The sequence below is a fragment of the Bufo bufo genome, chromosome 4, assembly GCF_905171765.1.
Source record: "Bufo bufo chromosome 4, aBufBuf1.1, whole genome shotgun sequence".
Classification (NCBI taxonomy): Eukaryota; Metazoa; Chordata; class Amphibia; order Anura; family Bufonidae; genus Bufo; species Bufo bufo.
The window spans coordinates 84,809,105-84,830,459 of NC_053392.1; the positions used below are offsets into that span (position 1 = coordinate 84,809,105).

The following is a 21,355-nucleotide window of genomic DNA, read 5'->3' on the forward strand; positions in this document are numbered from 1 at the left end:
ATATTATACCCCGTACCTCACATATCAGTACACTGCTGTATATACTATATACCTGTACACACTGCATCTATTATACCCTGTACCTCACATATCAGAACACTAGGGAATATACTATATACCTGTACACACTGCATCTATTATACCGCGTACCTCACATAACTGTACACTGCTGTATATTATATACATCTGCATCTATTATAGCTCTTTTGTGTGCCAGGGCTGTTTTGTAATCCCATTCCGGCCCTGATGGCATAAATTATAAAACGCAGCAGCAAGAATAGTTCATGGAACAAAGGGAGGGGCTATAAAAGGGGAATGGGGGCCCAATTTAGATTCCTGCTATGGGGCCCAGTGATTTTTATGTACGCCCCTGGCTGCAGGCACTAGGCCGGCAGCCTATCAGAGGCCGGCGCAATGACATCATCGTGCCGCCTGAGCCTTACATTACAGCGTGGGACACAGGAAGAGGCTGCATCGCATCGCTGACACTTAGGTAAGTATAAGTGTTTTTTTTTTGTTTTTTTTTACAATAGTGTTACTGGCACATTGGGGGGGCTTATTACAAAACTGGCACATGATGATGGGGGGGACTTTATACTGGCACATGATGATGGGGGGGAACTTTATAGTGTCTGTGACTTTCAAAGTCCCACAGTCCTTTGTTCTATTGCTTTAAGTATATTCTTGTTTTGAAACAACATTGATTCTTTCTTAAAAACGGGGGGGGGGGGGGGGGGGGGCGCAGTTTGCCATCTTCGCCCTGGGCACCAAATGGCCTTGTCCCAGCCCTGCACCCACGGGATGGGGGCTACACAGAGTAAGCGTTCCTCTGAGAAGGGAGCAGAGAAATGGGTATCTACAATTGATATTATGCAATGCGCAAAGGGCACTGAAGCAACCAAAGACTGTAGACAAATGCTAAAGAGATTGGGAGCAGGTGTGAATGGAACATTGGATGAACCAGTATGGCAGAAATTTCAGCTTTTCTGAAAGTGGATATAAAATTCATTAGATGTTTTTCATTTTCTCTGTATATGTGATATAATGTGGTGACATTTGGAAAAGAACAAGCATAAGCCAAAAAACCTATAGAAGTGAACTGTGTGTGAAGATAAGATAAGATAAGGTTTGTACCTACTACTAACCAAAATCTGCATCTCTTGCTAAAACACCTAAACTCATCAGTTAACACATTTTTGCTAAAGTGAAACTGGTAAAATACTAACCAATCAATAGATGGATTCAAAAGCCATTATTTAAATGTCTGTAAACCAATCATGTTTTACTTTGAGGGGTTACACCCTTTGAACGGTGTATAAATAAAGGGTCCAGGACACTTTCATGTTGGGTTCCTGACAAGGTTTCGAACTAAACTCAGGCTTCTGTCATTTTCCTCCGTCTACGTCATTCACCTGAACACGAGGCAGCGATCATCACGTGGCTGACCCTTGGCCTGCCACAACAAGCGCCATTGTTTTGTGGCTGTGGACAGAAAATAATCTGGGAGTGCCCCTCCCGAGACCAGGCTCTGGATCCGCCACTGCACAGCTCCTGCGTTATTATACTTTCTGATAATGAATATGCCCCCCCCCCCCCTTCATTACATTCTCAGAAACAAGCAGAGCACGGATGTCCATAAAATTATGCCCCCCCTGGAAAAATTCTTGCGGACGCCCATGGTTACACATACAGTATGTTGCGCAGGATATGTTATTTTCTTTACAATGGAATCTATGGACAATGTATGTGGTACACAGGGATCTCAAGTCTCCCGGAAGTTCAGGGAGTCTCCCGCTATTAGATAGCGGCTCCCTGACACCCACATGTGAAAAATATATCCCGGAAAGGTTTACTGATAGCAGAGCAGAGAGATAAGGGCTCTTTCACACTTGCGTTCTTGTCTTCCGGCATAGAGTTCCGTCGTCGGGGCTCTATGCCGGAAGAATCCTGATCAGGATTATCCTAATGCATTCTGAATGGAGAGAAATCCGTTCAGGATGCATCAGGAGGTCTTCAGTTCCGGAACGGAACGTTTTTTTGGCCGGAGAAAATACCGCAGCATGCTGCGCTTTTTGCTCCGGCCAAAAATCCTGAACACTTGCCGCAAGGCCGGATCCGGAATTAATGCCCATTGAAAGGCATTGATCCGGATCCGGCCTTAAGCTAAACGTCGTTTCGGCGCATTACCGGATCCGACGTTTAGCTTTTTCTGAATGGTTACCATGGCTGCAAGGACGCTAAAGTCCTGTTTGCCATGGTAAAGTGTAGTGGGGAGCAGTATACTTACCGTCCGTGCGGCTCCCGGGGCGCTCCAGAGTGACGTCAGGGCGCCCCAAGCGCATGGATCACGTGATCGCATGGATCACGTCATCCATGCGCATGGGGCGCTCTGACGTCACTCTGGAGCGCCCCGGGAGCCGCACGGACTGTAAGTATACCGCTCCCCCGCTCCTACTATGGCAACCAGGACTTTAATAGCGTCCTGGGTGCCATAGTAACACTGAAAGCATTTTAAAGACGGATCCGTCTTCAAATGCTTTCAGTTCACTTGCGTTTTTCCGGATCCGGCGGGCACCTCCGGCAAATGGAGTACACGACGGATCCGGACAACGCAAGTGTGAAAGAGGCCTAAGAGAAGTGAAAGGACAGAGTTTAGATTACAGGTTGAATTAACCCTTTAGGGTCAAATTGGCTTCTCAAGGAGATATATATGTTAAAGGCATCCCTTCTGTCTCATTCAGTAGCTATAGAACTATTGAGAGAGATGCATTTTTTTTTAAATACATTTACACATTTAACCCTCCATTTTAATTATATTATTTACCCCAGTGTTAAATTCACCCCCCCCCCCCCCCCCCCCCCCCCCCCCACCGATGCTTGTTTTTTTCCTACAGTGGGGTAGATCATTACACACAGTTTTAAAGAATAAACTTCTGAATGGAAGCATCCGCGCATGCGCATTGTGCAACCTAAGCTTCGGTTCACTTGCTTCTTGTCAGCTCAGCGAATGAACCGAAGATTTGATTCATGATTCGGTTCATTTGAATGAACTGATTCAAATGAACCGATTCATGTGAAAGATCCGAACTTCCCATCTCTAGTTTACTCGCAGTAAACCTTTCCGGCAACCTGTAGCAGTGTCCGCTTCTCGACGTGTGCGCACAGTGCAAGAAGCCGATGCCAGCAGTCCGCAACGGCGCATCAGGCTGAGCCTGTGCGCGCGAGCGGGATCTCAAAGCGGGAGGAGGGGGAGAGGGAGAGGCGGCACTGAGGAGTAGAAGGTGGCGCTGGGCACGAACGGCGATGCGTGCGGCCGGGCACCATGCATCCACAGACCTCCCCTGCTTGGGCACCTTAATTCAGTGATTGACAGGTTAGTAAAACCTGTTTTTCCGCAGAATAAAGCCACAAATACCTTTTATAAGGCCACCTTAGAAATCAGAATGCTACCCTGGACATGAGCAGATGTTTAGCTCACAGGGCTTATAGGTGGTGACAGAATCCCTTTAATTATTTACATAAATAGGATAATTTGGGGCATGGTAATGAGCCCCGTCCTCCACACCATAGAGCAAAGTGTGCAGATACTGCAGATGTCTGGAAAATGTAATAAAAAGTTTGTGAAAGAAAAAAAAAGAAAACCTCCCTGAAATGAGTTTTTGCAGGTTGGGATGTCTGGGTACAGTACACCTTTATACGCCACAGCCTGAGGTATACATTCCAGGGTACATACACCAGCGCAGGGTGCAAGTGTGAACAGGCGCTTAGCCATGTCTCTGGCTTAGCCCCCAGTTTATCACCTCCCCGTATCTGCGGAGGCCATGTTTCTTTACACTAGGGCTGCCCTTTGCCAAGCAGCACACCCACAAGCCGATAAGAGGCTAATGACAGGTCTGAGATAAGAGGAAAGGGCAGGAGAACAACGCACAAAAGAAAAACGCAAGAAAACTTCTCAACTTCTGGCGCTCGGTGACGTCACGTTTCGTTCTGGAACATCACAAACCCCGCCCCCGCCCCAATCGGCCAGCCAATCAGATCCGCCCAGCTCGCCCCTGCTAGAGGAAGGCAGTGGGAGAGGCTCAAGCGGCTGCGCTACCCGGCCGCCGCTCATTGGCTATATTAACGGAGGAATCCTAGCAGCAGCCAATCGGCGGCGGACACGGCGGAAGGTGAGAGTGTAGCTCCGTAGTGCTGAGCCGAAGTCAGGCAGATAGTCCGCACACTGAGCCGAGGACGAGACGAGACGGGACCATGGCCAGGATTCTGCCGGGTAAGGACATCGGCGCTCGGCCGGTCGAGCCTGTCTTATCGATAGGTTATGTCTTGCGTTCTATGTGTAGACCTCTATTGTCTTCAGAGACCGTCTCCTGTGCCCCCTGTGACTGTCTCTATAGTGACATCTCCAGTGCATCTTCTCAGCCTTCCCCAGGCTCAGTCACGTGATCTGACTTCTGTGGGTTATAGACTTGGCAGGGGATCTGCAGCCACTGCTAACAACCATGCATGCCAACGACCTGGCACCTTCCAGGGTAGAATAGCAAATTTCTTCTGCTGTAATATGGATCCAGTCACCTAATTTAGATCTATGTAGACCCCTTGGGCTCCAGGTTCCGTTCACTACAACTGTTGGGGGTGGCTGGGTTGTGCAGATGGACGGAATTACTGCTCTGATGATTCGATCTTCTCCGCTCACCAGGGGGTGTTTACCCAAGGGCATGGAGGTCCAGAGTAGTCACCCGCTAGACACATTAGTCTTTAGTCAGCCGAACCTGCTGAGAACGGGTGCTCCCCCTCCTCACACATTAGGCTGTTGCCCAAACCCGCTGTTCTCGGTGGGTCTGATGTGTATGGGCAGCTTAGGACCTCAAACCTATTAGGAAGCTCTAAGAGCTCCTTTACACGAGTGACGTTCATAACCCGGGGTAGAGCGGACAGCACCGACCCATAATCTGAATGGGCTAGTCCACCGATGCGTACAGTGCATTGCCGGTTCTTGTTTCGCAGAGGACCTGCCCATTCAGGTCAATTCTAAGCGATTCCTGTGCGGTTTGGCAACCGAAATTTGGACCGGTTCTACGTTGCTCGGGTTTTGTGCACACAGGACGGATGCGCTGCAGGTTTTACACCAGGCGTTTGCAGGGAGTGAATCTGAAGTGTATTATAGCCGCTGTAAGGTGGGGGAGATGTTCGTAAGTCTCATCCACACACTGCAGGAAACGGATCTGGCGGCAGAAATTGACCCGCGGTGTGTGTTTTATCTCTGCAGCGCCTCGCTTTGTGCTGAGGATTTCATGGGCTGAAATCCGTGGCAGATCCACGTCGGGTCCCTGTATAACCCGCGTGGATTTGTTGCTAATTTTCCTACTCGATTTAGGCTTCGATCCGGCAGAGAGAGAGGGGATATGGCGTTACCGGATTCTGTAGTTCGTCTCCAAATCCCTATTGCTTTCCAGCATAAATGTCAGGTTTCGGCTGGAGTAAACAATTGATACGGTTGCTGTGACCTGTCAATCCGAATTCTCCACCCGCCATGTTTACTTTACACGGTGCCAGATGTGACACTTCCAAATGATGCAATGTCACAGGCACAGCCCCATATCTATCACATCATCGCGTGTGTCAGGATTTATCTTGCCCCTTTTTTCGTCCATTGTATTTACGTGAAATCTCCTTTTTCAGTTGCAGTCGTTTGCGCGCTCTTCGCCGCAGCGCAGGGCGTCTACTCTCCCAGCGATGATGTCGTGACGTTAACGCCCTCAAATTTCAACAAAGAAGTTTTGCAGAGCGATAGCTTGTGGCTGGTGGAGTTCTACGCTCCCTGGTGAGTACGACGTAGAGTTGTGTATCTCCGGCTTTTGTAGAACTACAACTCCCTGTAGGATGGGAGTTGTCATTCCACAACAGCTAGGTTGCAGGCCGCTGGGGTAACGCTAGTATCAGCGAAGCAATACTGTGAAGTATCCCTCTCCATTACTTAGCCATTTCTGCTCCCTTTGCATGTAAAGATTGGGGGGGCAGAGGTCGGGATCCCCAGGCAGTGGTCATTTTAACAAATCGGGTAGCCGGTAAGATCTAGTTCTTGTATTCACACGGGGCAGGTTTGTCACTGGTAATCTGTTCCCTACATCTGAATGGGGTTGTTTTTACAAGTCTCATTTAGATGAACAGGACAATTGCAAAAAAAAAGGAACAACTTGAGCATCTACTGACTCTGTACCCGGATGGTTTGGTAGAGGACCAAGATATGAGTCCTCCATGATCTCCTCTACCCCGTCCACAGGATCTGATCAGTGGAGATCCTGTTCCCCCATCTGAATGCTGCCAGTTCATCCATTCTGTATGGGTCTGCTGGAGATGCCGAGCGATGTGCGCCGCTGTCTCCAACCGTCCCATAGAGAATAATTGGAGAGGCAGCGTGCATGCTGAGCCTATCGGTTGGTAGGGGGTCCCAACGCTCAGACCCCCACCAATCAGATAGTTAGCCCCTATCCTGTGGGTTAAGTATTAAAGGGCTTGTGCAGGATAAGGGAAGATGTTTTTATCTTTAGGATATATCTGGTATTGCATTTTCTTTGTAGGCATTAGAAGTGTCAATGTAGTGGGCAACTTTAACCCCTTAAGGCCTGGGCCATTTTTCACCTTTAAGGACCAGACTGATTTTTGCAAATCTGACCAGTGTCACTTTATGTGGTGTTAACTTTAAAACGCTTTAACTTATCCCAGCCATTCTGAGATTATTTTCTCGTCACATATTGTACTTCATGACACTGGTAAATTTGAGTCAAAATATTTCATTTTTATTTATAAAAAAAAATACCAAATTTACCAAAAATTTGGAAAAATACAGATAGTGATACCTCCTATAATAGTTATTACTTTACATTCCCCATATGTCTACTTCATGTCTGGAACACTTTGTGAATGTGTGTTTTTTTTTTTTTTTTTGGGACGTTAGAAGGCTTAGAAGTTTAGAAGCAAGTCTTGAAATCTTTCAGAAAATATCCAAAACCCACTTTTTAAAGAGAACCTGTCATCAACTTCATGCTGACCTCACTAAGGACAGCATAAAGTAGTGACACTCATGAGCTAATAGTAAGTGGTTACCGAGAACCAGCATCATAATCATTGGAGCCCAGGCCTTGAAAAGAGTCAGATCTACCTGAGAAGAGTCCTGGTTCTTCCTAATCTCCTGCTCTCTCCCCCACCTGCTGATGATTGGCAGTTCTCTCCTAGAGATAAAGGGAGACAACTAGGTAGAAGACGGTCAGTCCATGGTTACGACCACCCTGCATACCTTTTTTTTTTTTTTTTAAATGCAATCACGGTCACCACTGCTGGATTGCAGGGTGGTCATAACCGTGGAAACGAGCAGTGTATAATGTGATGGAAAATGAATCCCCTTTAAGGAACTAGTTCAGTTCAGAGAAAATAACATATTGTGGTTTCCTTTGACAGGTGCGGCCATTGTCAGAGACTGACCCCCGAATGGAAGAAAGCTGCGACTGCTTTGAAGGTAAATGTCTGTGTGCGAGACAGTGTCTGATGGTTAAATGGGGAATATTCATAAGCCGTGCATTTCAAGCATTCTTGTGTAAAGCTTTGAAGGTGACTGGATGGGGTCCCACTGATCAATCTTGAGAACAAGGGTCCCCTTCCCCTGGTCTGATGGAGCCATAGGGTGATCATGCGCTCTGCCTGTCCATTCATTCTCTGAGACTGCTGAGGGTAGCTGAGTACAGCGCTTGGCTGTTTCCAGCAGTCCCATAGAGAATGAATGGGGGGCAGAGCACATGATCAACCTGCTGCTCCATCAGATCAGAGAAATGGGACCCCTGTTCTCCTGATCAGTGGGATTCCCTGAGGTCGGACCCAGTGATCAGTTATCTCCATCCTGTGGATAGGGGATAACGTCAAAGCTTGTTTTATTCAGGTGTTTTTGACGTCCTGTCCAGTAGCCTATGGGACAAACAGCAGAAAATCGCCATACCCAGACCATGCTGCATTTTAAAATAACGGATCGACCCAAAGAAATGCCAAAAAGCAAAGCGCTGTGCATGTAGACTTGACAATATTTTGCTATAGACTTTAAAGCGTCACTGAGCGTTCACAAAACTTTTGATAATGACTTATCAAAGGTTTTGGTTGGTGGGGTCTGAATGCTGAGACCCCTGAAGATCACTTGAACGAGGAGAGAGAAGCCCTCACATAGACTTTATATTGCTGTGAGCCCGTCTCCTGCAGTGAGGTGAGAGAGCGCCATGTGAGTGAGTGTTTCTCTCTCCTCGTTCTAACTATCGGTGAGGGTCTCAGCACTCAGACCCGCACCAACCAAAACCTTTTGATATATCACTATTTTATAAAGTTTAGTGAAGGCTCAGTGACCCTTTAAAGTTACATCTGGATGCAGAATGTAGAAACTAAAAAAAAAAAAAAAAAATGCCAAGAGATCCCAGTACTGAACCCTTGACTGGTTTTGCTGGATGATCTTTTGGGTCGATGTTGGGTTTTATCTTATGGGAACAGTCTGCTATTCACCACTTCTGTACAGGCACTTATACAAGCACTATAGATGCCACCTCTTACCTAGTGTCCATGCTTGTCGATTTTCAGGGAATAGTGAAGGTGGGAGCCGTGGACTGCGATCAGCACAAGGCGTTGGGTGGTCAGTTTGAGATACGAGGGTACCCTACAATCAAGGTATTTGGAGCAAACAAGAACAAGCCGGAGGAATATCAAGGCAAGTGTCTGCGTTTCCAGCTGAAGCCTCTGTTGCCAAATCTTTACCAGGGCTCAACACTGATTTTATATATGTATGTATGTGTATGTCTGGATGTTCTTTATGTGCGACCAAACGACTGTACCGATCTTTACCATATTTGGCACACAGGTACATCAGGTGTCTGGGAAGGCTCTCTAGGACGTACCGTTCCTGAGATTTCCCGAAAAATTACCCAGATTAGCCAATACAAGCCTGCAAGTCTTTCTTTTCAAATCCCAACTGCCATAAACCGTTTTACTCCAGTTTTCCATAACAACCCAGCCGTTTTTCTTTACTGCTTAAAGGGGCGGGCACAGTAGAGGTCAATGTTAAAGGGGCGGGTGCTGTAGAGTTCACTGTTATGGGGGATACTGTCGGTATCTTTTAACAACACATAGAAACTTTAAATGAAATAGATGAAATATACCCGTGCGAAGCCGGATCCTACTGCTAGTATATATATATACACCCCCACACCCTTATTCACTCACTGCCCTGGGACATGTGCATCTTCACTGGAATTGGTCCGCAATCAGAGATGCGGAACGGAGGCACGACTCGGAAGCGCACAGATGCTCTACGGAGTGCTTCCGTCGGTTAATGGGTTCAAGTTAATGGGTCCGCGATCCGCATGCGGCTGCCCCACGGTCGGTGCCCATGCATTGCGGACCGCAATTTGCAGTCCGCTGCACGGGCCCGGCCAGCACACGGTCGTGTGCATGAGCCCTAAGTATGATTCTCTTTTCAAAAGATGTAGATCTTCTCAGAAGGACAACTTTAAAGTAAACCTCTGAAGATTTCCGATCGGTAGCTGCAGACTTGGACAGGGAGCCACTTGTTTCATTGGTTTTGCTGAATGCATGTTCCTGTGATCTTTTGCAGGAGGAAGAACGAGTGAATCCATAGTTGATTCTGCATTAAATTCTATCCGGTCTCTGGTGAAGGACAGGCTTGGTGGAAGAGGAGGAGGAGGTGGTGGCGGCAGTGATTCCGGAAGAGAGGTAGGTATCCAAGCACCCACATGAGGAGTCCTCTTTGTTGCACTTGCTCAGCTAACATCATGCTTAAAGGTGAAGGCCTATCTCCTACATTGTGGGCATATTGCTAGGATATATCCCCAATATCCGATAGGTGCCGAACGGAGCCTGAAAAGTGAAGGCGAGTGGACTGCACATGTGCGGCCGCCCTCCATTCATTTCTATTGAACTGCTTAAATGACTGGAGCGCACTGCTCAACTGTGTTCGTCAGTCCCATAGAATTGAATGGAGGGCGGCCACGCATGGGCTCCGTTAGAGAGGTGGTTGCGGGTCCCACCTCTGGATATTGAGGACATATCCTAGCGATATGCCCCCTAGTGTATGAGATGGGCCAACCCCTAATACTGAGCGCTAGGTTGTGGTCCAGCCACTAAAGAGAACCCAGAATCACCAGTATGGGATGTTTCTCCTTGCAGACTCCTTTTTAAAGGGTTTTCTGCTTTTATGTAAATGAAAGTGATTGCATAACCGTTCATTATGTCCTGACCTCGTCCTTCAGAGACGATACACCAGCAATGTAAATCTCTTACTGTCCTGCTTGCTGCAAGGTATTTAGCCAACAAAGCAATCCTTGGACTGGACATCATTATAGCAAAACTTGAAGGATGTGTTTGATCTATTCTGGGTCTTTTTAAGCCAGACCAGCCCTGCTCTCCTGCCCTGCGCTATGGCAAAATGCACTATACTTGTTTGCACATAGTGTCCTTTTAAGCTTTATTTCCATAAAACCTGGAAACCCCTATTAAATGCATTGCTGCATTCATTGTAAAGCTGCAGCATCCAGAAACCTGCATACTCGTAGCGCTCAGATTACATCTGCTGGCGGTATTAGGCTGAGTTCACACGGGCGTGACGGATTTGTTCAGGATGCGTCCCGGGTGTACTGCGGCAAACCCGCGCGAGTAGGTACCCAATTGCAGTCAGTTTTGACTGCGATTGCCTTCCGTTGTTCAGTTTTTATCGCGCGGGTGCAATGCGTTTTTTGCACGCGCGTGATAAAAAAACTGACTGTGGTACCCAGACCCGAACTTCTTCACTGAAGTTCAGGTTTGGGTTAGGTGGTGTGTAGATGTTATTATTTTCCCTTATAACATGGTTATAAGGGAAAATAATAGCATTCTTTAATACAGAATGCATAGTAGGTGGTCAGTTCAGGGTTAAAAAATTAAAAATAATTAACTTACCTTCTCCTCTTGATCGCGTAGCTGGCGGTCTCTTCTTACTTCTTTAATCATGAGCTGCCGGCTAAAGGACCTGTGGTGACATCACATCACATGGTCCATCACCACGATGATGGACCATGTGATGTGATGTCACCACAGGTCCTTTAGCCGGCAGATCATGATTAAAGAAGTAAGAAGAGACCGCCAGCTACGCGATCAAGAGGAGAAGGTAAGTTAATTATTTTTAATTTTTTAACCCTGAATTGACCACCTACTAAGCATTCTGTATTAAAGAATGCTATTATTTTCCCTTATAACCATGTTATAAGGGAAAATAATACAGTGAATAGACTGTCATCTTGGCAACCATGCGTGAAAATCGCACCGCATCCGCACTTGATTGCAGATGCTTGCGATTTTCACTCAGCCCCATTCACTTCTATGGGGCCTGCGTTGCGTGATAAACGCACAATATAGACCATGCTACGATTTTCACGCAACGCACAAGTGATGTGTGAAAATCACCGCTCATGTGCACAGCCCCATAGAAGTGAAAGGGTCCGGATTCAGTGCGGGTGCAATGCGTTCACCTCACGCATTGCACCCGCACGGAAATCTCGCCCGTGTGAACTAAGCCTTAGACAAAGCCTCTCACTCATGGCAATACATATACAGTTGAAGGCTTAAAAGCTATGTACACCTTTTTGGGGGCTTTTTTTTTATTGCATTTCTCTGCAGCCTTGAGATTTTCTAGTAGCAGGCTCTGTATTGATGCTCTTTCCATCAGGCAGCTCAGCTGATGGCACCTGATCTCTGACCTGATAAGCACTCGTTGTAGCTCACTGATCTTATCTTGCTGATAAGAATGTGGCTTAAATAAGTGTAATTTAGAGATGAGGTTTATTAGATGACCCCCACAATTCACACAGCTAGATAAACAGGTAACCCTTTGTGACAGAATGGCTGAAAATGTTTTATAAGGACGAATTGAGAAAAAAAAAGTTAATTTTTTTTTTAGTTTTTTTATCTATATTGATTCTACTCCTTTTTGGAGAAAAATAATTTTTTCTATTGGTCTTTATTAAAAATGGTCAACAATTATTTATTTTTTTGTACAGCTTTCAGTTTTAGTGTATCTGCAGACTGCTTGCTTTCTGTTTTTAAAAGAACTGATTGAGCAGAACGGCTCTTGTGTAGCCCATATCTCTGAACTCCTGACAGCTCATAAACACTCATTCTAGCTAAATTCTTATCAAACTGAAAAGGATTTGATTTAAATGAGTGTTTGTCAGGAGTTCAGACATAAGGGCTACACATGAGCCGTTCTGCTCTGTTGGATCAGTGTGAAGCAAGGTCACCTGCAGATACACTGTAAGGCTGTAGAACGAAAACTGTTGACCACTTTTTAATAAAAAAAGGTAATTGAAAAAAAATTATTTTCAGCCCAAAATGAGTAGAATGTAATGATAAAAAAAAAAAAATTTGCCCCAAAGGGTGTTCTTGGCCTTTAATGACTATTCTGTTCATACACACAAAACATACTCCTGCGCATGTATTAATACTGATCTATCGCATGGAGCTCAATATGGCTTCATTCACATCTGAGTTGAAGGCCTCATTATATGTATTACGTAAAAAAAATAAAAAAAATAGTGACTGGCCAGGCTTCCTGGGGGAAACCTGCCAAATTCTGTTATAGTGAATGAGTTCTATCGGGTGCAATTTGGAGAAACTTGGCACAGGCGTGAACGAACCTCAAGTAAGGCTGGTTTCACACTAATGTTTAGCATCCCCAGCCGGCTGTTCTGGCAGGGAGCAACCTGTCGGATAGGGCTGCAGCTATCGATTATTTTAGTAATCAAGTATTCTACCGATTTTAATCCAGCAATTAATTGAGTACTCTAATAAGAAAAAGCTCATTAAAAGAACTTTTTCTATAAAAACTCATTAGCTCCCCTGCCATCAGTTCCCCCTTCAATGCAATTAGTTCCTCCAACACTGCCATAATTTCCCCCTCCAATGCCTCCAGATCCTCCCCCAGTGCCACCAGCTTCCCCGTATCATCAGTTGCTTCCCCCACTCTCCCTCCTAGCCATCAATGCCCAGCCGTAGCGCCAGTAAACTAAAATACTTACCTTTCCAGTAGGGGCGCTGCCGACACTCCAGAGATCTTCCACCCTCTTCACGCGCTGTACTAGGACCTGACTATGTGTGTACGTCAGGATCCAGTGCAGCACTGTGCGGGCAGGCGGGGGACCACGGAGAGTGAGTAATGGCAAGCTCTTCGCTCACATTCCATGGTCACATGGCACAAACGAATCATCAATGCAAAAAATTTGCATCGAGGATTTTCTGTGTGTCGAGTTAATCGATTAATTCGTTTCAGCCCTACTGCCGGAGATGTCTGGATCTGGAACTGCCAGATACAACCTGACACCCGCCGGCCCATTTACTACAATGGGGACTGGCGGAGATCCTGCCGCAACCCAGCAAACATGGCGAGAATCGGTCAGACGACAACCGCTCCAGGCATATTTGCAGGATCTCTGCCGGTCCCCGGACAAAACAACCTGCTGGATCTGTCAAATGCATATGTGAAAGAGGCCTAAGGTGTTCAGTAAAAACTCTCATTCCTTTCAATGCAGGTACACTAGAAAACTAAATGTGCCCCCAGATCTATAGGTGGCCATACACCTTAGAGAGCCATCAGCTGAATGAGTACTCGACCAAGAGCACTGTACAGCTACGTGCAAATATTATCTTCCTCCCATTCTCAAATCCCTAAAATCGCACCAGTACACACTTCTGTTCAGCAGTAGCCTCTTGCCTAGCCCGTGCCTCAGTCTCTGCGCCTACAAGTCTTCTCAGCCACCCGATGGGTAGTTTCTTAGGCTACTTTCACACCAGCGTTTTTTACTGGATCCAGCAGGGTTCAGCAAAACGCTTCCATTACTGATCATACAACCGTCTGCATCCGTTATGAACAGATCCGGTTGTATTATCTGTAACATTGCCAAGACGGATCCGTCATGAACTCCATTATAGTCAATGGGAGACGGATCCGTTTTCTATTGTGGCAGAGAAAACGGATCTGTCCCCATTGACTTGAATTGGGGGTCATGTCGGATCCGTCTTGCTCCGAATCCCACGACTGAAAGCAAACTACAACATGTTGCGGTTTGCTCTCTGGTATGGGAACGCAACTAAACGGAACGGAATGCATTTTGTTGGGGACAAAACTGAAGCCTTTCTTTTCTGGTATTGAGCCCCCTATGACGGATATCAATACCGTAAAAATAAAACGCTAGTGCAGCCAGTGTACTGTGCCATGTGCAGGAAGGGGGGGGCGGCTAGGAGCCCACCCTGGCTCAGGGGCTCACTAGGGGATTCCCCTGTTCCCTTTTGGGTCAGTCCAAGCCTGCTCTCCACTTGCAGCAAGTATCCCATGGACAGACGTTCTGGTCCCTAATACAAATCATGAATGTAAAACTTAGATGCCACATTAGTCGGTTACGTCTGCTCACACCAAATATCAGATCGGCCGGGGTCCCAGGAATCCTGACCCACCACCACCGATCTGATATTGATGTTCTGTCCTGAGGATAGGTCATCCATATTATGGTCTCTGAAAGCCTCTTTAATTTCCTCCTGATCCTTTGTGGCTGTCAGATGAGAGGATGGAGCTTCGTGTGCATGATTTCCCATTACAGGAGGCAGTGGGGCGGGGCTGCTGCTGCGCCAATTACAGGAGGCAGTGGGGCGGGGCTGCTGCGCCAATTACAGGAAGCAGTGGGGCGGGGCTGCTGCTGCGCCAATTACAGGAAGCAGTGGGGCGGGGCTGCTGCTGCGCCAATTACAGGAGGCAGTGGGGCAGGGCTGCTGCGCCAATTACAGGAGGCAGTGGGGCAGGGCTGCTGCTGCGCCAAATTGCCTCTGATCATAAGTTTGTGCAATCAATGGGGGAAATGACTGACTCTTAGGTACTCATGTGGAAGAAATGCTGAGACAGGATAGAAACAAAGGCACGGTGGATAATCAGTTCTGTTCAGTACCCAAATGGTGCCACCTACTAAACAAGTGAGGGAAGACAAAGCTGTTATTGCTACAGGTGGCTCATCATAGCAAATGAAAGGTTGATACTCTCACCACCTCTTTGAAGTTTTTTTGTTCCATCATTCCATCACATAAGACCCTTTTTAGCAATAGGGCTCCCTATCCAAGCTCCGACTGTTTCACATCACATGTGGCGCTTCATCCAGGTGCCCAGAATGGTTCCCCACAAACGCACACACAGACTGGTCTAAATCCATGTTTTACAGTCTGCATTACCACCACACATAGAACTGAATCCTTGGAGAGGGCAGTAGAGAAAATAGCAATGTCTAGATGGGCAATACAGCCATCTGAAAAGCCCACAGTGAAGTCTAGGAGGTATGAATGGGTGCCCACAAAGTTGGTAATGAAATGATGTCTCCCGATGTGACGAGGGTGTTGTAGGGTGCTGGTTGCTTAGCCCACCTTTCTGTGATGGGGTTATCATTGTGCAGCAAGAATACCGGCAGTACCTTCTAAGACAGCAGCAGATAATTCAGCAGCAGCAGCAGCAACAGCAACAAGAAGAACTACTACAACAGGACGGCTACCACCAGCACCGCAATCCACAGGATGAGCAGCAACGACCACGTAGAAAGCAAAAGCAGCAGCGTAATCCTTCTAAACAACGCGGGCAGCAGCAGGGGCAGCGGCGCCAACCGAACCGCCAGAAATGTCCCTTCCGGCAACAACAAGAAGACGAAGAATAAGAAGCAATATGGCCTCGACTCTAAACTTCTCTTAATTGATTGGCCTCTCGCCTGTGTGCTCTATCTATTACTTGAAGCGCCTGATCTAGTTGAATTATCCTCTAAAGATCATGTAACCTAGTAATCCACGTGACTACCCTATGTATTCTGTACTTCCACAACCCTGTCATGGTAAAATATAAATCACACTACACTTCTGCTCTTAAACTACGCGTTCTGGTATTCAGTCTTTGCGGTTGGATGGCGGCACTAGAGGTGGCTATGAAGTTTGGTGTGACTTCAAGATGAGCTTGAGGGCCAGGTTTACACCTATATGTCAGTGATTTATGTGTTTGGTGTTCAACCAAGTGGTGAAGAATTTAGGTCTGTGCAACGCAATCTCCCCTTGTGCACACTGTCTTTTCCATCATCTTAGGGAGCTCATTACCACAAAGCCAATGGATGTAGTATATAGAGCATTAATGATATGAATGGATGAAGCGATTACACCCATGAAGAACCCATTCTCTTGATCAAAAGAAGATGGCTGTCTAGAGGAACATAACGGTTCACCATATTAGTGATATAATCTTGAAGGTTTTATAAAAAAAAATAAAAAGCCAAGTGTCCATGGAACCAGATGACCTTTACATTTCTGTTGGATTGGATCCTTTTGCCCGCCTCCATATTCAGAGGCTAGACCCATGCTGCCCTTGTATATAATCCAGTCCTGCCCTCTATGGTGAGATTACACCGTTGGCCACAGTAGATTTATTTGGAGATAACCGTTGATATTGATACTGGATAACCAGTTTGCCAGTCAACTCTCTCAATAACCTACAGCCTGAAAAGGCCTCTGAACTTAAAAAGTGAAAGATTCATATATCAAAGTTGAGTTGGTGGGAATAATTTATGGAAAGGAAGGCTACATTTGGGAAAATCCTTCTCTACGTTGTCCGATGAGACGATTACCCTATAACCTGATCCTTGGATTTGCTGACCCCTTTTCCCTGTACTTCCATTTTTTTTAATGGATTGGATAAGCATAGCACTGGAGGAATGTTTCTGGTGTTACCTTGGCAGCTCTATTTTGGGCAGGCATGGTCGCTGCTCCACTCACCCTGTGTTTCTTCATTGACCCTCACCTCATAATGCAGTACTGCAAGGGTTAACCGCCTCCTTGGCCCTGTGTGCTGCTAGGCCTTTTCCAGTTTGCAAATTAGCTCCTCCTATATATGCTGTGCTGTTTGTTTCCCTCCTCGCCTGAGCAGTCTGGTTCCTAGCTTGCTAGTTCCTCGCTAAGGTGTTCTCTGTTGTGTGCCGACATCTGTCTGATTTCCGCACTCTGACCCTGCTTGACCCGACCTGTACACGTTTACCGTTGTGATTCTCTGCTGCCAGCCCTGAGTTTGGATCTGTTCCACGTATTCACATAACCTCTGCTTGTCAGTTAACAGGCCAAGGTCAGGACTATGAGTTTTGCCTGATCTTTTGGTGCTTCACATCAGAGTGTCTGACTCCTGTCGGTCAGCTGTTAACATTACCGGGACAACTCCAAGAGGTAGCGGCCTGGTTGCTCCCCTGCATCAAAGTCCAGATCCCTGTACAGGGGTTAGAGGGTGAATACCAGGGGACTGCCAGGATAACACCCTTAGGTTTAGCCCAGAGTCAAACCAGTTGGTTGACACCGCAGTTCCGCACCCACTGCCATAACATCTAGCACTGTAGGGTGGGTCAAATTTAGCTCTATAACTGATTTGTCACAATAACCTGGTCCTGCTGCTTGGTGAACTTATTCACAATTCAGATTGAAGATCCTGGCGCATGAATTTCCTTCGAGCAATGCTGTCCATGATTGGTCTCTTCTACCCAGTTGAGTTCAGTGCACCATGTAAAAATGCTGGGACAGGCCAGAAGTACTGTCGATCTCCTAATGGCTTTTGATCACTTAGACGTAGATTAGACTACCTACAATATTCTTCTCGCCCACGAGCAATGGAATAAGTTGATATATTATAATTTTTTATCTACAGTACAGACCAAAAGTTTGGACACCTTTTCATTCAAAGAGTTTTCTTAGTTTTGATGCCTTCATAGTCATGAAAATAATGAATTAACACATGTGGAATTATATACATAACAAACAAGTGTGAAACAACTGAAAATATGTCATATTCTAGGTTCTTCAAAGTAGCCACCTTTTGCTTTGATTACTGCTTTGCACACTCTTGGCATTCTCTTGATGAGCTTCAAGAGGTAGTCCCCTGAAATGGTCTTCCAACAGTCTTGAAGGAGTTCCCAGAGATGCTTAGCACTTGTTGGCCCTTTTGCCTTCACTCTGCGGTCCAGCTCACCCCAAACCATCTCGATTGGGTTCAGGTCCGGTGACTGTGGAGGCCAGGTCATCTGGCGCAGCACCCCATCACTCTCCTTCATGGTCAAATAGCCCTTACTTTCAAAGTTTTCCCAATTTTTCGGCTGACTGAATGACCTTTATTTCTTAAAGTAATGATGGCCACTCGTTTTTCTTTACTTAGCTGCTTTTTTCTTGCCCTAATACAAATTCTAACAGTCTATTCAGTAGGACTATCAGCTGTGTATCCACCTGACTTCTCCTCAACGCAACTGATGGTCCCAACCCCATTTATAAGGCAAGAAATCCCACTTATTAAACCTGACAGGGCACACCTGTGAAGTGAAAACCATTTCAGGGGACTACCTCTTGAAGCTCATCAAGAGAATGCCAAGAGTGTGCAAAGCAGTAATCAAAGCAAAAAGTGGCTACTTTGAAGAACCTAGAATATTACATATTTTCAGTTGTTTCACACTTGTTTGTTATGTATATAATTCCACATGTGTTAATTCATAGTTTTGATGCCTTCATAATCGTGAAAATAAAGAAAACTCTTTGAATGAGAAGGTGTGTCCAAACTTTTGGTCTGTACTGTATATATTTTTTTTTAAAGATGAGTCATCTGAAGAATACAACTTTTTGTATTAGTTCCTTTGATAGCGGATCGAAATGACGTCTTCAGACAAATGACATCACCTACCGATTTATTGGCCACAATATATCATGAGGCTAATATTGGAAATCAGTTTAGTCTGCGTTGGTGTGCTTTGTACCAAATTTATCAAAGGATGCAATGATACTGCACTCCCCTCCCGGTGGCTTTGGGCCCTTTTTTAATTTCTTTTTTTGTGACAAAAACTCAATGAACTTGAAATACAGCTAACCACACTCAATTCCCCACCCACTTTGCAAAACTAGAATGAGTGTTGTAAAAATGCAAAATTTTTGTGCAAGTGACCTCAAAAAGTCAACCTTTTTTATGGCTTTTTGAAGGTGTAATTCAGGAGTTGAAAGGGTGATTAATTCCCCTCGTAGAGTCTTGTCTCCTAAAGGCTCATGCACACAACTGTTGGATGTTTTGCAGTCCATAAATTGCGGATCCGCAAAACACGGATACCGGCCATGTGCATTCCATATTTTGCAGAGCAGAACAACCGGCCCCTATTAGAACAGCCCTATTCTTGTCTGTAACACGGACAATAATTGGACATGTTCTATTTAATTATTTTTTTTCCGGAACGGAAATACGGAAACGAAATGCACACAGAGTCATTTACATTTTTTGCGTCCCCGTTGAAGTGAATGGTTCTGCATACAACCGCAAAAAAAACAAAACGGAATGGACACCGAGAAAAAATAAAAAACACCTTCGTGTGCATGAGCTTTAACAGAGGGAACTGTAGTGGCTCCGGACAGTAATTTATAGGGGTCTGTTACAAAGTTTGCAAATGGACCTGTCAATCGAACCAAGGCAAACCACGCCCCAAAAGACTCCAGCAAATCGTGGTGCAGACATATGTGGACTCGGTATGTCTTGCCCATCCGCATAAAACAAATATGGTCGAAAAATTAGTCAAGCGGAACCTGCAAGAGGAGCCATAGGCTCCCCAACGCCGTATCCAGTACTGAACACGAGCAGCTGCCTGAAGAAGGGCGTATTACCACCTGAAACGTTGTGATGTGTTCATTTTAGGTGATGCCTGCATTAAAGGGAGTCTGTCACCTCCTTATGGCTATATACAGTGCTTACATGGCTCTGTAGCACACCTATACAGGATTGTAACGGTAACTTTGTTCTTTTCTTTAGACTTGCACAAGCAGGAAAAACGAAGTTTAATTCATATGCAAATGAGCGCTCGCAAGTGCCCAGGGGCGGCGTTCAGTGTGTAGGTGCCCAGGGGCGGCGTTCAGTGTGTAGGTGCCCAGGGGCGGCGTTCAGTGTGTAAGTGCCCAGGCTGCTCTGCCTCCTTTTCACTTTACTCCTCCCCAGCCTCTTCCTTTGCCCTATCGATGAGGCAAGAGACTTGGAGGGTGGGCAAAGGCAGAGACTAGGGAGGAGTAAAGTGAAAAGAAGGCAGGGCAGCCTTGGCACCTACACACTGAACGCCGCCCCTGGGCACCTACACACTGAACGCCGCCCCTGGGCACCTACACACTGAACGCCGCCCCTGGGCACCTACACACTGAACGCCGCCCCTGGGCACCTACACACTGAACGCCGCCCCTGGGCACCTACACACTGAACGCCGCCCCTGGGCACCTACACACTGAACGCTGCCCCTGGGCACTTGCGAGTGCTCATTTGCATATGAATTTAAACTTCATTTTTCCTGCTTGTGCAAGTCTAAAGAAAAGAACAAAGGTACCGTTACAATCCTGTATAGGTGGGCTACAGAGCCATGTAAGCACTGTATATGGCCATATGAAGGGGACAGACTCCCTTTAACTTCCTGAATTTTGCGAGGGAGCCATGCACATGCTGTCTGTAATTTTGGATTTACATGGTAGAAGACCCATGGCAGAGGGGTTAATGGAAGACTTTCCCTTAAGTATAGAGATTGTGCTGTCGTCCAGCCTCCTGAAGGGTTTATAAGTTGGGAGCTGCCAAGCGGACACTTCTCCCTGTCTGTATGACCGTATATTGTGGGTTTCAGCAGCAGGTACGGCTGGTTTATTGTATATTCACAGGGTCCATAAAGTAAAATAATCTTAATAATGTGCTTTTGTGGTGGGGGGCAGCTTTTTTACCTTTTTGATTGATCTGGACATCTTTCTGCCATTTTGGTTTTGAAACAATATGGGGCTAGTGCTCTGGGTTGCCCTACCTGTCCACCTGCATAATGACTTTTGAATTGCTGATCTACGAGGGTTATGAGCCCGATCTCGGAGGTATGCTTTCTCTAGTCCGTGTCGGCAAAATAAACTTTTTCAAGGGCTTTTCAATTTAGGCCACAAATTAGGTAAATTGTATTATTTTTATTTTTTGCAAATACTCTTTTAGGAATTCTCAGTTAGCCAGAGAGGAGAGGATTATGAAAAGCCTCTCTTGCTGTGGAGGACCATTCACATCCATTAGTTTCACGTGGAAACTCTGTAATGCTTTGTTTCTCCTGTGGTGGCGCTGCAGAGAAATCAAATACTTCCTCCCAAGTTTCATCTTGTCATGTGTGACTAAACTGCCGCCTACATCCATGCTACAGAGAAGTGCGGGATTTTTTTTTTTTTTAAAGTGAAATGAATGGACATATTTTTGGAAGAGGTG

The 21,355-nt window shown here is 46.1% G+C and overlaps 1 protein-coding gene across 1 annotated transcript in view; it reads left to right on the plus strand.

The window, feature by feature from the left end:
* The first annotated feature begins 4,127 nt into the window (after positions 1–4,127).
* Positions 4,128–21,355, plus strand: part of PDIA6 (protein disulfide isomerase family A member 6) — a 37,267-nt gene continuing 20,039 nt past the window's right edge. Inside the window, exons 1-5 of the mRNA XM_040427465.1 lie at positions 4,128–4,270; positions 5,680–5,821; positions 7,456–7,513; positions 8,611–8,737; positions 9,641–9,759. Coding sequence (XP_040283399.1) covers positions 4,252–4,270; positions 5,680–5,821; positions 7,456–7,513; positions 8,611–8,737; positions 9,641–9,759 — 465 coding nt within the window. The 5' untranslated portion in view covers positions 4,128–4,251. The remainder of the gene's footprint in view (positions 4,271–5,679; positions 5,822–7,455; positions 7,514–8,610; positions 8,738–9,640; positions 9,760–21,355) is intronic.